Genomic DNA, 14,801 nt, shown 5'->3' with positions numbered 1-14,801 from the left:
CTTTGTTCCCAAATGTCTTTTTGTTGGCCATCTAAATTAACAGAGTTCTTGAAATAATAATTATTTACAATGGAGGTTGTAGGTAGTAGGGGTGAATCCACAAGCTCCTTATCCAATCTCCCCTCAGTGGGGTCTCTTTAGCCCTCTCCATTCTCTGCTCATATTTGCTCTGGAAACACATTATCAGCTGGATGGAGTAGTTGTTTCATCTGAGATCAACTGGCCTCAGTAAACAGCTTCACAGCTCTGCAGGTCCCAGCTGACAGAAAAGACATTACTTACGCCATTTCCTCAAAGACCTTCACTCGCTCACATCCCTCGGGGGGCTCCCGTTTGAACATGTAGCTGTTGTTTGGTTTGGGAGATGAAGCATACTTGGGTAACGGTGAGCTACTCCCACTGTCTGTAAATTTAAAGCAGTTATATTAACTAGTGATTGAGAGCGCTTTTAAACTGATCCCCCACAAAGAGCCTTTTGCACAACTTATCCACGCTTGTCCCTCTGCCTCCATCACAGAGCTCTCTCATGGAGGAGTCGCTGCAGTCGCCCCTGGGCAGTGAACATGTTTCAAACACAAACTCAGTGCAGTGGTAACCTGCTACATCATCACAGAATGCAAGAGCAGAACATTCTGGTTCAGAAAACAACATTTGGAATAAAGCACAACTGTAATGCTCAACAAGCTTGCCATTTACTGTGTATTTCAGAAATGGGAGTGGCGTAGCACGCGTGAGCACAGGAACCACCAGAGATTACAGTCACAAGGAGTCTTCTAGCAACTTTCTCTCTGTCCAAGCAATTTAAATGAAAAATTTTGGCATGTGAAATAATTTTCATTACAAACGTTCTTCACAGAAATGTTGCTTCGTTCAACACTACAAGTGGCATGCAGGCAGGGAGACACAGGGCTCACACACCCCTCCCATCTGGCCCCCAGAAAAAAGTGACTTCCTCTGAAACTGGCCTTCTTGAAAATGCCTCTAAAAAGGGCTTTTTCAACACACTTTGCAGTTTTTGCTGCTGGAAGACATGAGAGATCCAAAAACATCTCTACTGAATATGTTTTCCTCTTTACTTCTGACCAAAAGCAAAATGGTCTATTCATAAAAAAAACATAAAACCTATATGCAATCTCCCTTTCCTACCTGGCAAAGGATGTTGGAAATTCAAATCCACCAAAATGTGTTATTATCTTTGTAAGATGCCAAGTTGTAAAGTCAGTAACATATTTGTGTGAATATAATGGTACTATTTATACCAATTCTGACTTAATGCAAACTAATCCCAACTGTTAAAATGCTAAGCACATGATTGACTGACATTTATTATTTTCATCTGTTTTGAAAGACTGCATTAGCACCATAATTATATTTGTCATAATTTTCGTAAGCTGCTTTAGTTTAGCATACAGCAAACAGTCCAACATTCAGACACTGAGTAACAGGAACATTTTTCTAATCATTAATGTAGTAGATTTGGGATGCACACTGATGCTTTATTTTGTGAATGACGGACAAGGCATATGGTCAGCCTTGGTGAATGCAAACCTGCGCTTATTTTTTAATATTGTGACATCTCTGGATGGGATCATTGCCTGCAAAATAACAAGGCCACAGCACTGGGGGAATTAGAAAACTATCATTTTTTTATCACTGTTACATAGGTCTTTAATATAGAATAGTCTCTTAGAAGGAATTAAATCTGGGAATGAAGTTGGGTTTCTTCACGTGTAATTCAGATTTGAGATCTGCTTAGATTCACAGGTATCCTATACCCTGCTCGTACAACTGGGGCGGAGAAGGAAGAGTAAGTAAGTGCTTCCCCCCGGACGATGGCAGGCCTGACTGGGGCTCAATGTGCAGCTCTCTAAACTCTTGGGATTGCTCAAAAACTGGAAAGCAGGAGGCTTCTGACTTTTTATCCTACCAAAAAATACACTGTGACCTCTAAGATCCAAGCGGCAACAAACCATGCAAAAGAAGTCCATGCGAGCAGGGTGACAAGTAAGCAGATACTGCATGAGACGCCTCCAGAGACCACTGGGCACAGAGGGCCCGGGCAGGTGCACAGAGTCAGCGCCAAACCACATGCGCCATGACAGTAAGTCCACTATTCCATCAGCAGGGATGGAGCCAGCCTGCTCTCCAGTCAGGAAAGCATGTGGGCCACTGTCACGGTCCTCCATGTAATTGCGGGGGCCACAGGTAGAGTCAGGCACCTGCTCCTCCTTCCTGCATTAGCAGGCCGACCACATCCTGCCTTCCCAACGTCACTGACAGCTTCCAGGGACTTCTTCAGAGTTGAAAGTGAGGTATGAGCTGCATAATCTGTAAAACTGATATGTTCCTATTAACAATCTGATGTCTGATGAGATTTTTGTTCCAGATGCTACCAATGTATTTTTTAGAGTTTTAGCTACAGAAACTTTATTTTCCAAGTTTTTTCAGTTGGAAGAAATTAACTTTAATCAAATAAGTATATTGTTAGCCTACTCAATGTTATTATAGTTCTGTCTTCTCAATAAAACTTACTTGGTTTTTAACTGATATTTGTAACTATTACATTTATAACTATTATATATTTATTACTATTGTAACTAATTATATTTACAACTATTATTATATTTATAATGCTTGCTGGTAAAGAAATACAAGGCTTGAAAGGAAGTAGTCGATCTATAAACAATGCTTGTCAATCTGAGTTTGTCCTCAGACTGCACAAGGCCCGGGCCTGGAGGCAGGCACTCTGTGGCTTCAGCTCGGGCGTGGCTGTTTACCTGCCACACAACTGCCTCTCTCAGCTTCTCTATAATTCAAGAAATTTCTACTCCCAAACTGCAAATTCTGTGAAGGAACAACATATATATTTGCTTTACAAACTGGCATGCTTAAAATCAACCCTTATGACCAACCTATTCCAGACCTGAATGTATGATTCACTTATTCATTCAAAGCCCAATGTTGAATTTATTAACCACATTGTAACAACAGAACATTATAAACATGAGGTAAGCAAGCCTGCTCAGGGCACAATGCCTCATGGTAATCATAATTCAATCTTTTTGTTTGTAAGCATGGTAAAAATTCTGATTCTATTATCCTACATGGAAAAAATGCTTGATCATGTCTGCAAATACAGTTGAAATTAAATGTTACTGTTTGTCTCCAAACACAGCCAATATCAACTGGTGAAACTAACCATCATAATGAAAAACTTGCAAAGCTACTAACACTTGGAATTTCATGCACGAATAAAATCATTAAACTGTGTGTACTGTAAAAATATTTGATTTTTTAATTTGAAGGGTAGACAAAGACAGGAACATCCAGAGAGTAAGAGACGGAATCAGACAGGAAACAAGAGTTTCTATCTGCCGAAGCACTGCCCAGATGCCCGACAGCGATGCCTGAGACAGGCGGAAGCTGGCAGCCAGGATGGCAATGCAGATCTACCATCCACAGGAAACTAGAAGCGCAGCGGGACTCCAACCCTAGGCCCTTCAACGCACAGGTGTCTGAAGTGACATGCTAACTGCTGCACCTCAAGTTTGTCTCTGTGTGTATTTTTATAGCTTAAGAGTTTTCTTACTTTCTCAGAAGTGGTCTTCATTATTTCTGGTATATTAAATTCTGTGGCCAATACTTTCACTTCCAATATTAAAAAATCATATATATATTAAAGTGAATTCACTTATCCAAGTGGGTGTTTGCTAAGGTTCTGTTCTAGTCCCAAGTCTAAGAGTTTCATGTTTCATGTTATTTACCAAATTAAGCAAAATTCCAAAGCAAATAAAACTCAATAGTGGTTTTAACCCTAGTTTCACATTGTACTCATCAGATGTTTTAAAAATACCAGTGTCCACTTTATGTCTTAAAGATTCTGAATTAGTTAACCTGGGGAAGAGCCTAGACATTTTCAGTTAATCTAAATGACATCTGAAATGCAGCCAAATTTCTGAGAACCAATAGTGAAAAGATTTAAGAAAAGCTTTTCAGAATCAGGTTACTTTAATCCTTCGTGGGCCTAGCTTGATGTAGTGCTAACGCTGAACCCTGCTATTTTTTTTTCTTTTAATAAGAATAACTAGAATAACTCAAGAAGATGGCTTGAAAAACTTATGCAAAAGGATTATGAAAGTCCCAGAAACACAGGAAGCTTTCAGCCACCACAGTGGTTCAATTCCTCCTCTACTTTCAAGCATCAGCATCCTGTACTGGCACCGGTTCATGTCCTGGCTGCTCCACTTCCATCCAGCTCCCTGCCTGTGGCCTGATGGAGCAGTGGAACATGGCCCAAGTCCTCGGGACCTTGTACCTACATGGGAGACTGGAGGAGGCTCCTGGATCCTGATTGGCTCAGCTCCAGCCATTCCGGTCATTCTGGGAAGTGAGCCAGTGGTTGGAAGATCTTTCTTTCTCCTTCTCTTAGTAGATCTGGCTTTCCAATGTAAATAAATACATCTTAAAGATATGTGAATTCAAATTCCAATTTACTAATTTAAAAAGGTGAGGCATTCAGAAATTAAGTGCCTATTCTCTCAGCAGATGAAGGTTACAGAAATATTTTACTCTATTGAGTAATCAAGCACATGAAGATAAAATTTAATTTCTGGAGGAAACCAAGAGTAATATCTGAAAACTTCCTCTAAGCTTATCACTGCTTGGCACGGGCTCGGCCAGCTCATGACGTCATTTTTTCGAATACAGCTACCTATCATCCTGAAATTCAAGCCAATGTCTTAAGTCTACAGCCCTGTGCAAAGAAGAGTTTGCCAGGATAAACAGCAATAATAAGAGAATGTGTTTCTTTTTTTTTTTTAAGATTTATTATTATTGGAAAGCCGGATATACAGAGTAGAGGAGAGACAGAGAGGAAGATCTTCCATCCGATGTTTCACTCCCCAAGTGAGCCGCAACGGGTTGGTGCTATGCCAATCCGATGCCGGGAACCAGGAACTTCTTCCGGGTCTCCCACGCGGGTGCAGGGTCCCAAAGCTTTGGGCCGTCCTCGACTGCTTTCCCAGGCCACAAGCAGGGAGCTGGATGGGAAGTGAAGCAGCCGGGATTAGAACCGGCGCCCATATGGGATCCCAGCACATTCAAGGTGAGGACTTTAGCCGCTAGGCCACGCCCCCAGGCCCGAATGTGTTTCTTATTCTGTCTTTCCCAGGTGGCTAACTAACGTAGCCACCATTATAGTAAGTGACATACCAAGGGATAATAAAAGCATACAGGTTAGCCCAGAGTCTCGGATTAGAAATAAGACTGACAAACCTGAACCTAAGCAAAATTACTAACCTTACTGTGCACACTGCTTGTTCTGCTTTAGGAAGTGAAACTACCAACTGTCTTGTGGTTTGATGGGCTAATGAAATCAGGAATAAACACATTAATAATTACACAGAATTTCTTGACAGTAAGCTTTTAAAACTGAGTAGACCACTACAAAATGCATAGAAAACTTTACATTTTTAGTTAATTATATTTAGCTTTTATAAATAGCTTCAACAGCGTCTCTCAAATTTTGAATTTAATCCTTTATGAAACTGATATAAATTTTGCAGTCAACAAAGGGTAAGAACAACAATGACATCACATTTCACTACTTATTTGCAATTTGTTTCAAGTCAGATTAAAAAAAAAGCTAGCACTCAACAGATTCCAAATGTTAAAATTATTAATGTAAACTTTGTAACGTGTAGGGGCTGCTTTATATTTTATCATTAAATTCACTAAGTAGTGAATACCAATCTATGAGTTAAATAATACCAATCGGGCCCGGCGGCGTGGCCTAGCGGCTAAAGTCCTCGCCTTGAAAGCCCCGGGATCCCATATGGGCGCAGGTTCTAATCCTGGCAGCTCCACTTCCCATCTAGCTCCCTGCTTGTGGCCTGGGAAAGCAGGAGAGGACGGCCCAAAGCTTTGGGACCCTGCACCCGCGTGGGAGACCTGGAAGAGGTTCCTGGTCCCGGCATCGGTTTGGCGCGTACCGGCCCGTTGCGGCTCACTTGGGGAGTGAAACATCGGATGGAAGATCTTCCTCTCTGTCTCTCCTCCTGTCTGTATATCCGGCTTTTCAGTAATAATAAAATCTGTAAAAAATAAATAAATAAATAAATAAATAAATAAATAATACCAATCTATGAGTTAAATAATCACTCACTGTGGGTACGGTGTTTCTTCCAAACACAATCCTGACATACAGAACAATGCTGTCACTTTCTGGTTCTAACTCAGCCTCGGAGTAACCTGTATGCTGACTACCTACCCTGAATCTGACCTGATAACTAAATGAAAGCAAATCACATCTCAAAGAAAGTTGTTTATCTAACTCATGGTAAAACTAGCTAAGCTGAAAATAACGTCACATAAGTAATTATATATCGTGAACAGCAATGTATTTAAGGATGTCAGGAAAATCATTGTAATACTGTCTTAGTTTTTATATCTTCCAGTGTTTTAAATGAACAATTTCTTGGGACATCAAGAAAAACATTTTAAAAAACTGAAATAAATTTCTTCTCAAGTATCAAACTGCCTTTAACGTTCTACAGGAGAGAAAAAAGAAACACTTCAAATTCTAACAAAAATGTCATTGCATTTTTATAGTTATTAACCAAACACAGACCAAAACAAACCAGCGAGAAATTCTGCCTTGATGTAACAGTAGATAAAACTCAGCATTCTGCCAGCCCCACCTCTTTTTCACAAAAACTCTTGCTAAAGAGAAATGGCCTTAGGACATCTTTTACCAGAAACCAATGTGGAACCTTGAACTTAGGAGATCCCATTACAGCCTCATCCTTTTCCAGTATTCACTACTCTGTTAGTCTCAAGAATCACTGTGGACATCTCTGGCACTGGGACTTTCCCATCATCTCCTCAGCTGCTTCCCCGCCCTCAGCAGGGTACACTGGCCATCGAAGCTGCTCCTTTATCTTCAGCCCTTTCTTCCAACTCCTTGGCAGCTGCTATCCTTCCTTGGCTTATAACTGAGGCAGAAAAACATCTGCTGACATGCGGGAAGAATATATAAATATATCTGTACATATTTTCTATCTTTAAAGACAGATTTTACAAACATTCACGTAAGTTCCAGAATGAGTTACACATATATGTAACTTAGAAATGCATGAATTTAGAGCCCGATTCAGAATTGCTAACATGAGCATGCAATGTTTGAACACTATAGGACCATGCTACTAAAACAGCATCTTGTCTTGTTCTCCTGTGTCTGCTTTTTTGAGTTCCTCCTGAACTACTACACTGCTAAACTGGTCATAAGCTTTAGCTGACAGAGATCTCCGCTCGGCCCTTCACTTCTCACAGCGAGACATACAAAGTTCCTTATAAAATGCTGGTCTTTCTGTCTCTCCACTCTCACAGCTTTCTACTCCCTACCATTTACCCCCAGGCTCCAGGCACACAATTTCTTACTGTTCTCCACACACCAGGCCCTTTTACAGCTGAATGTCTTCTGCAAAGCCAGATGTTGTACGAGGTTCCTACAGAAGATCTTTGTTGGCATCTGAATTCCACAGAAGCTAGAAAAGCTAATTTTCTAAGTACTAGATTCTCACTCTTCATATAACAACAATGTCACCTACTCAAAGGATTGTGGTATGTGATATCTTACAGGGAAAATCACAAGTAAGATAGCCTAAGCACATTAATATAATTCCATGAAGCAACAATTCCCAAAGTACATGCATGGAAACTAACAGACAAGCTAAGTAACTTCTCCAGAGACATATAACTAGTAAGTGGTGGAGCCAGGGTTCAACCCAGCTGCTGCAAGAAGTCAGGGTTCGTTACTGTCGTGCTATATGCCTCACTAAATTTTTATCCACCTAGACTCTGGTGTCCTCATTAGGGATCTGAGGTGACTAGATGATCAAGTTCCTTCCAGCGTAACACTCTACAGTTCTTTTGTTTTGTTTGTTTTAAAGATTTATTTATTGTATTATAAAGTCAGATATACAGAGAGGAGGAGAGACAGAGAGGAAGATCTTCCATCCGATGTTTCACTCCCCAAGTGACCGCAACGGCCGGTGCGCGCCGATCCAAAGCCAGGAACCTGGAACCTCTTCCGGGTCTCCCACGCGGGTGCAGGGTCCCAATGCATTGGGCCGTCCTCAACTGCTTTCCCAGGCCACAGGCAGGGAGCTGAATGGGAAGTGGAACTGCCGGGATTAGAACCGACGCCTATATGGGATCCCAGGGCGTTCAAGGTGAGGACTTTAGCTGCTAGGCCACGCTGCCGGGCCCAACACTCTACAGTTCTAAAGAAAGGGTTACAGCTTCATTGTGTCTGTCTCCTGTTAGTCGCAAAGGATACAGAGTGTAAGCAGTGGCCTGTATGAGTCATTAATTCTAAACACACAGATACATGGATGAAAAATCCAACATATTCCCTTTTCCTCTGACCTACACGATGCTCTCTGCTTTTTCCCCATTGGTAGTTAGAGTTTACTTGCTACCCACTCAATTGAGAGACAGGGAAGGTCAGTCAGGTTTTAGCAAATTACTTCCTTTCTTCTAATTTCAATAAGAAATTTGAACTTCCTGTATTCTTTTCCCCCAAAACCTATAGCATAAACTGGCTATTCTTTAATGCTTTGCCTCAAAACTATATACACGGCTATAAAAGTACATCCTTAGAGGATGGGCATACCAACTCAAAGAAGATTCACACTGAACACTCCACCATAGTTGGCGTAATGTAATTGCTTAGAATAAAGCAATAACCAAAACAGGTACCCTACTGCTGCAGATTAGGTGAAATACATGAAGCTATAGAAGCCATGTTAGAACATTTTGATTTGCTTATATTTCAGACTCTTATCTGTGACAGAAGTGAGCTGTATATTTACCAAGTGATTTTACATTTAAGTTATAACTGCAGATAGCTATTACAAAATCTGCAATAGGTACAACTCTAAATATTTTTACGAAGAGGAGAAAGCAGTATTTACTGAATGCTGTTAGAAAATGGGAAAGTATCCAATTTAGATCCTGCTTGAAATAGGGAAATGAAAAAAAAAATGACCTTAGGGTCACAAATCTAGAATAAATCAGCTCTAACATATGGAATTTCTGAGGAACAATGTCTTTGCTTTCTGTCACTTCACTGCCAACAGATCCTCTTGGGATATTGAGCACTGTGGAACTATACAGAGATACTCTTCTAATACACAGAGCCAGGTTCAAAAACAGTGATTTTCGAGGTGTGGTGGCCAGCAGCAGGCTATCTACTGAATGTGTTCTCATAACAAAACCAAAAAAAGTAAGTGCCACAAAATTTCTGATTAGGCCACTTGAAAGATCAAAGGCTACCATGCAATAAGGGTAAAAGTCAAAAAATGCTTGAAAGACAAGAGTCCTAGAGATTCAAAAAATAAAAACGGTCAAAATTAAGGAGAAAGAAACAGAAAGATGCCCTAAGCTGTCTGTCTGAAACATCTACCTAGTACCTAGAATCAGCCCAAGACCTTGGAAGGTTAGCACTTCCCTGTGTCTCTACTGAGCCCAAGGGCAACTGACATTCAACACCCAAAGTTGGGCAATGTTAATATTTATCAGTTAAGTTTTAGCATGAGTTAAATAAGATTATATGCATTGGCTAGTGATACTCCATCCACACAGAATACACTGTTCCTTTAGGAAATATAGTTTACATCACAAATAATTTACTACTCTTGGAACACAACTCTCAGTAGTTAGCTAGAGTAAAGTGCTTCCATTGACTCACCAGAAATAAACCTATCAATAGCTGCAGTTTATAGTCAGGATATTTAAACTGCCATTAACATCCATGGGGCAGATAAGGGGGGAGGGTTACTATTCAACTAAAGTTATTTAGTCTCAACTGATACATGATCTATGGAGAACACAGGACAGAAACAGCAGAAATAACATCAGCAAAGGCAGTAAAGAACATGTAACATACAGGAAGCAGAAAAATAATCACTTCATCAGCACATCAAAGAGCATCTATGCAGGCACTTCAAAAATCGTAGAAAATATAACTAAAATTCATTTGGTGACAAAAGTTTTTGATAGCCATGTATATGAGAAATTTTCAAAAAGTTCATGGAATGTGTGTATTATGAATAATTAGGCATATACTTCCAATGTTCTGTGAATCAAAACTACTTTCTTTTAACTGGATCTTCCATGAACTCTTAAATGTTCCTTTGCATTCACAGTTGGCTATATACACTCCTGTGCATATCTAACCAATTCCTAAGGGAATCCTGAGTAGCCATTCTGGATGGAAAACGCTTCTCTACACCAAATACAGAATATGGTGCTAGAACAGACTATCAAAGCTGACGACACAATCATAGCATTCATTCTGTTCTCAAAGTTAATGTTCAAAATCTGTAAGATCACTTCAATACTTCCATGTATTTTTTTTGAATTGCAAGTAAATAAAATGAAAGATTAACTTATAGTTTACTGTAGATAGTGTATATTATGAACATTTGTATCTTTAAAAGCCCCCAAGACTCAGAATTTGGACTTTGTATATATAAATTATGAGTAAGACACTATTCTGCATTTTGAACGTCACAACATGATTGAAGAAATTGTAAAACTGACAGTGTTTTTGCATTTTTATTATTCTAGATATAGTTGTATAGCAGCATATTTGTTTACATTTCATTACTTCCTACTAGGCTATAAACTCCTTCTAGACAGATATCTTATTCATCTCTATTTTTCCACATTCCAGTATAGCATTTGACATACAGTAAATGCTCAACTATGTTCCTTACATGAAGTAGAAGTGTAGCCTCCGTTGAAAACACATAAATGTCTATTCCCAATCTTAAATGGAAATGAGCACACATGTAAATATACATACACAAAAGGGACAGGTATTATTTCAATTTTCTCTCAGCGATACGTTTTGATTATTTTGAGAACCAGAAATTTCACACTGTAACAGTATATCAACTTGGTCTAAATCACTAAGTAAATGCCTCCATGTGAAATATAGTAATTATGCTAAGAAATTGATGTTATGAGGTCTTAATTCTAAAACTGCAGTAATCTTGTAGAAAATAGACAAATGTCTTAAACAATATCTGAAAGGTCTCCTCTAACTCCATCATTTCTGAAGATACTTTGAGAGTCACTATTGGTAGTATCCACCACCACTTACTGGCTGTCTACCAAAGCTTATGTTAAGCACTTTACTTCAATGATCTCACTTAACCTCAACAATGATATGAGGCAGGTGCTGTGATCCTAACTGTGAGAAACATTTTTTTTAATTATTAGAGAAAACATTGTGTCCTTAGGAACAATGTTCTCATTTTACATATCAATCAAAAACCAGAGGAAGAGTATAGAAAAGACATTAGTGTTAGGCAGGGAGGTGGTGGATATGGGAAGATAAAGGGGCATAGAGGAAGACCTATAAGCAAAGGCAAGATGCAATGAAAAGATCTAACTGATCTAAGAAATGGCCAGAGTTTAAATGGTGGAAACTAGGTGGGGGAGAGAAGGAGACGCTTCATCAGGAGACCGACAGCTGATAAACAATGCTGCTTATTTTTACATCAGCAGCTCTACTCAGTGAATATTGGATGTTTGTTGCAGGTTTATGTTAAAAACTTCCAGGATTCAGATGCATTCCTGGGTGGTCTAGAAGCCAGTGTTGTTCTTAGCTTTTATGTTATAATGTCTCCTGCCTATTATATATATTATACACACACACACACACACATACATTTATGTATGTATGCCTGGCAGGAGAGTGACACAATTATACTTTCTCATGCTAAAATGATAAAAATCTCTAGGAAAAAGAGATACAAATAACAAATACCATTTGAAATGTAGAAATTACTGAAAGAACTCTTGTGAGCTGTAGCTACTCATTATCTACCTCGTGGGTAGAACCAGATCTGAGAATCTGAATTCTGATCAAGACTCCTTTTTCCACTAGTATCAAAATGCAAAATACAAAACTCTGTTTTTAATTATAATGTGGAAGAAAACAGGAACATTCAGAACTTACTACATGCCTGCCGTGTGCCACTCCCTGGAATTAGGTGCATCATACACGTTGTCCAGTATTTTCACAATCTGTGATAACATTTTAATTCCTACTATAGAATCTCAAGTTTGTGTGTTTTTTAAAGGATTTTATTATTTGTTTTATTGGGAAGTCAGATTTTACAGAGAGGAGAGACAGAGAGGAAGATCTTCTGTTTGATTCACTCCCCAAGTGGCCACAATGGCCAGAGCTGAGCCAATCTGAAGCCAGGAGCTTCTTTCTGGGTCTCCTACATGGGTACAAGGTCCCAAGGCTTTGGGATGTCCTTGACTGCTTTTCCAGGCCACAAGCAGGGAGCTGGATGCAAAGTGAAGTAGCTGGGACATGAACCGGCGCCCATACAGGCACATGCAAGGCAAGGACATTAGCCACTGGGCTACCGCAATGGACTCTCAAGTTCATGTGTATTAAATGGTATACTTAGACTATGTGCCAGGCACATTAGCAGGATTCTAATACAGGCACCTGGTGGCTCCATTTCTGATCCAGCTCCCTGCTAATGCGACTGGGAAAGCAGTGGAGGCTGGCCCAAGTGCTTGGGTCCCTGCACCCATATAGGAGACCCTGATGAAGCTCCTGGCTCCTGGCTTTGGCCTGGCTCAGCCCTGGCCACTGTGGCCATTTATGGGAGAGAACCAGCAAATGGAAGATCTTTCTCTCTCTCTTTCTCCTGTCTTTTTTGTCTCTTCCTCTTTGTGTGGAAAAACTCTTTTAAATAGAGATTTAAAAAAATCTCTGATCAAAGAAGAGTGTCTACATCTAGGGGGAGGGCAAGAACACTCCCTGGACAGATGTGTTCCATGCTACATCGTCTAGGCAATAGCTTAACAAGCATCCACAGGTAAAGTTCACTTGGCTAAGAATTTAAGATCTGGTTACCTTACAAATAACAGTGCCACAAAACCAAACAAACTGACAACAAGACCTTGTAAATTTCTGTAAATATAGCTTCTATGTGTTTTTAAAAATATGCTGCTATTGGTCTATTATTTTATAATGAGAAGCAGTTAATGTGTTATAAAAATCTGGTGTTGCTCTGAAAGGAGGTAGCACTAAGGTGCCCAGAAACAGGAAGAGCCCCGCCAGCAACAGCAGATGAGTGCATGACCACACAGGGAAAACACTCCAGGACAGCTTGGCCTCACAGGTCCTGGACAGGGACCTTCACCTACATGCTCTAATGTCATCCCTGCTGTCCCAGACGTACTGACTACACTTTATCCTTGGTTAAAAACAAATTTACTCTCCTCAGAGAACCTTTGAAGATAATTTCCTTCAACATCAACCTGATCATGAAATCTAACTTTAGGCACAAGAAACATAAAGCATTGTTTGAATAATCAGTTCTGGCACACTCTGAGGGACAGACCGGGTTTTCCAGGATAGGAAGCTTCACGCACTCTATTTTATACAAGTTTTCATTAACTCTTAGAACCATGCGCTGTGCTTCTCTGACACATTTATGGAAGATGTTTTTGAGAGTCACAAAGAAGGGAGCATGTGACACTAATGAACAAACAAATCCAGATTAATCCATCTTTTACATTCTCACCATTCAACAGAAGGAAAAAAACACAAGATGCGATGGTCTAAACAAAGAGCATAATGGGCCAGGCCCTCCAGCACTCCCCTCCACCTGGAGGGCTGCATTCTCACCTTTATCACGGTCGTAGAGTAGATCCTCTGTGGAGCAGGGGCTGCCGTCCTGGGATCCCGGGGGACAGAATGGGGAGACACAGGGCGAAAGACTGCTGCAGCTGCTGCTGCGCTCCCGCACAGAGGGGGTCTGCGTGTCGATGCTGCGGGTGCTGCTGCTGCGGTAGTGAGCAGGCAGCGGAGCTCTTCGACCATCGGGGATGTCCAGAGGCTGCAGGAGGAACGTCACGAAGCATGTGAATAAGAACACATGCAAATCATAGAGAAAATGCGTGGTGTTTTCTTTGATTTCATATTCCATCACTAGAACCACCATAATTCAGAGGAGCTATGTCTTGAGTTAACTTGAAGACAGATTACCTTCACTGAACTAAAATGTTCTTTCAAATCAAATTGTTTGTCTTAATATCCCACAGCTCTCTGTGTGGATCAGAGCATAGAACTAACTCCCCAGGATTCCTCTCCAGGAGGGTTTCAGACTGCACCTCTAACATCTAGTCTGTGTCCTGCATGGAGTGGACACTAACATCTAGCACCATGTCCTACGGAGTGGACACCGACATCTAGCACCATGTGCTACAGAGTGGACATCCAATAAACCTTTATTGAGTGAATTTACGGAACTGCCACAAACATCTCTGACCTACTGGTAAGAAAAAGTGAAAAAAAAATCAATATTTACATGTATAGATTTTTCCCTTACTCTTATCTTAACGTTCTAGAAGACAGGAATATATTTCCATTTCTTAACCAGCAACTGGGTAACACATACCAACTTCTTTGATTAACTTTTGCTTTATTGGGACTTAGAAAAATTACAAAACACTTTTTAGAAACTTACATATTTATATATAAAGCCAATGAAAAACTTTCTAAGTCTTCGAGTATCAATATAGTTAACATGACAATTTTCTTTTTAGTTATGGGAAGGTATTCTAATGTATTAAAACTGAGGCGCACTTAACGATGAATCCAAAATTTGTAATAATTGTTAGTTACAAGTTTGTAATTGATCCCAAAATAATTCTGAAATGGCTACTAAATCATAATGAATTATTTTAAATAACTATTTTAG

General features: G+C 40.0%; 1 protein-coding gene across 5 annotated transcripts in view; it reads right to left on the bottom strand.

Moving 5' to 3' along the window:
• The window catches only part of GLCCI1 (glucocorticoid induced 1), a 162,415-nt gene that overhangs the window by 2,188 nt on the left and 145,426 nt on the right, over positions 1–14,801 (bottom strand). For all 5 annotated transcript variants that reach the window (XM_058678310.1, XM_058678311.1, XM_058678308.1 and 2 more), the window contains exons 6-7: positions 13,727–13,937; positions 283–403 (exon numbers count right to left, since the gene is read on the bottom strand). In XM_058678310.1, the coding sequence (XP_058534293.1) occupies positions 283–403; positions 13,727–13,937 (332 nt within the window). The remainder of the gene's footprint in view (positions 1–282; positions 404–13,726; positions 13,938–14,801) is intronic.

This window comes from Ochotona princeps, chromosome 20, assembly GCF_030435755.1.
Source record: "Ochotona princeps isolate mOchPri1 chromosome 20, mOchPri1.hap1, whole genome shotgun sequence".
Classification (NCBI taxonomy): domain Eukaryota; kingdom Metazoa; phylum Chordata; class Mammalia; order Lagomorpha; family Ochotonidae; genus Ochotona; species Ochotona princeps.
The sequence above is the reverse complement of the archived record's forward strand: the minus strand, read 5'-3'. Positions and strand labels throughout refer to the sequence as shown.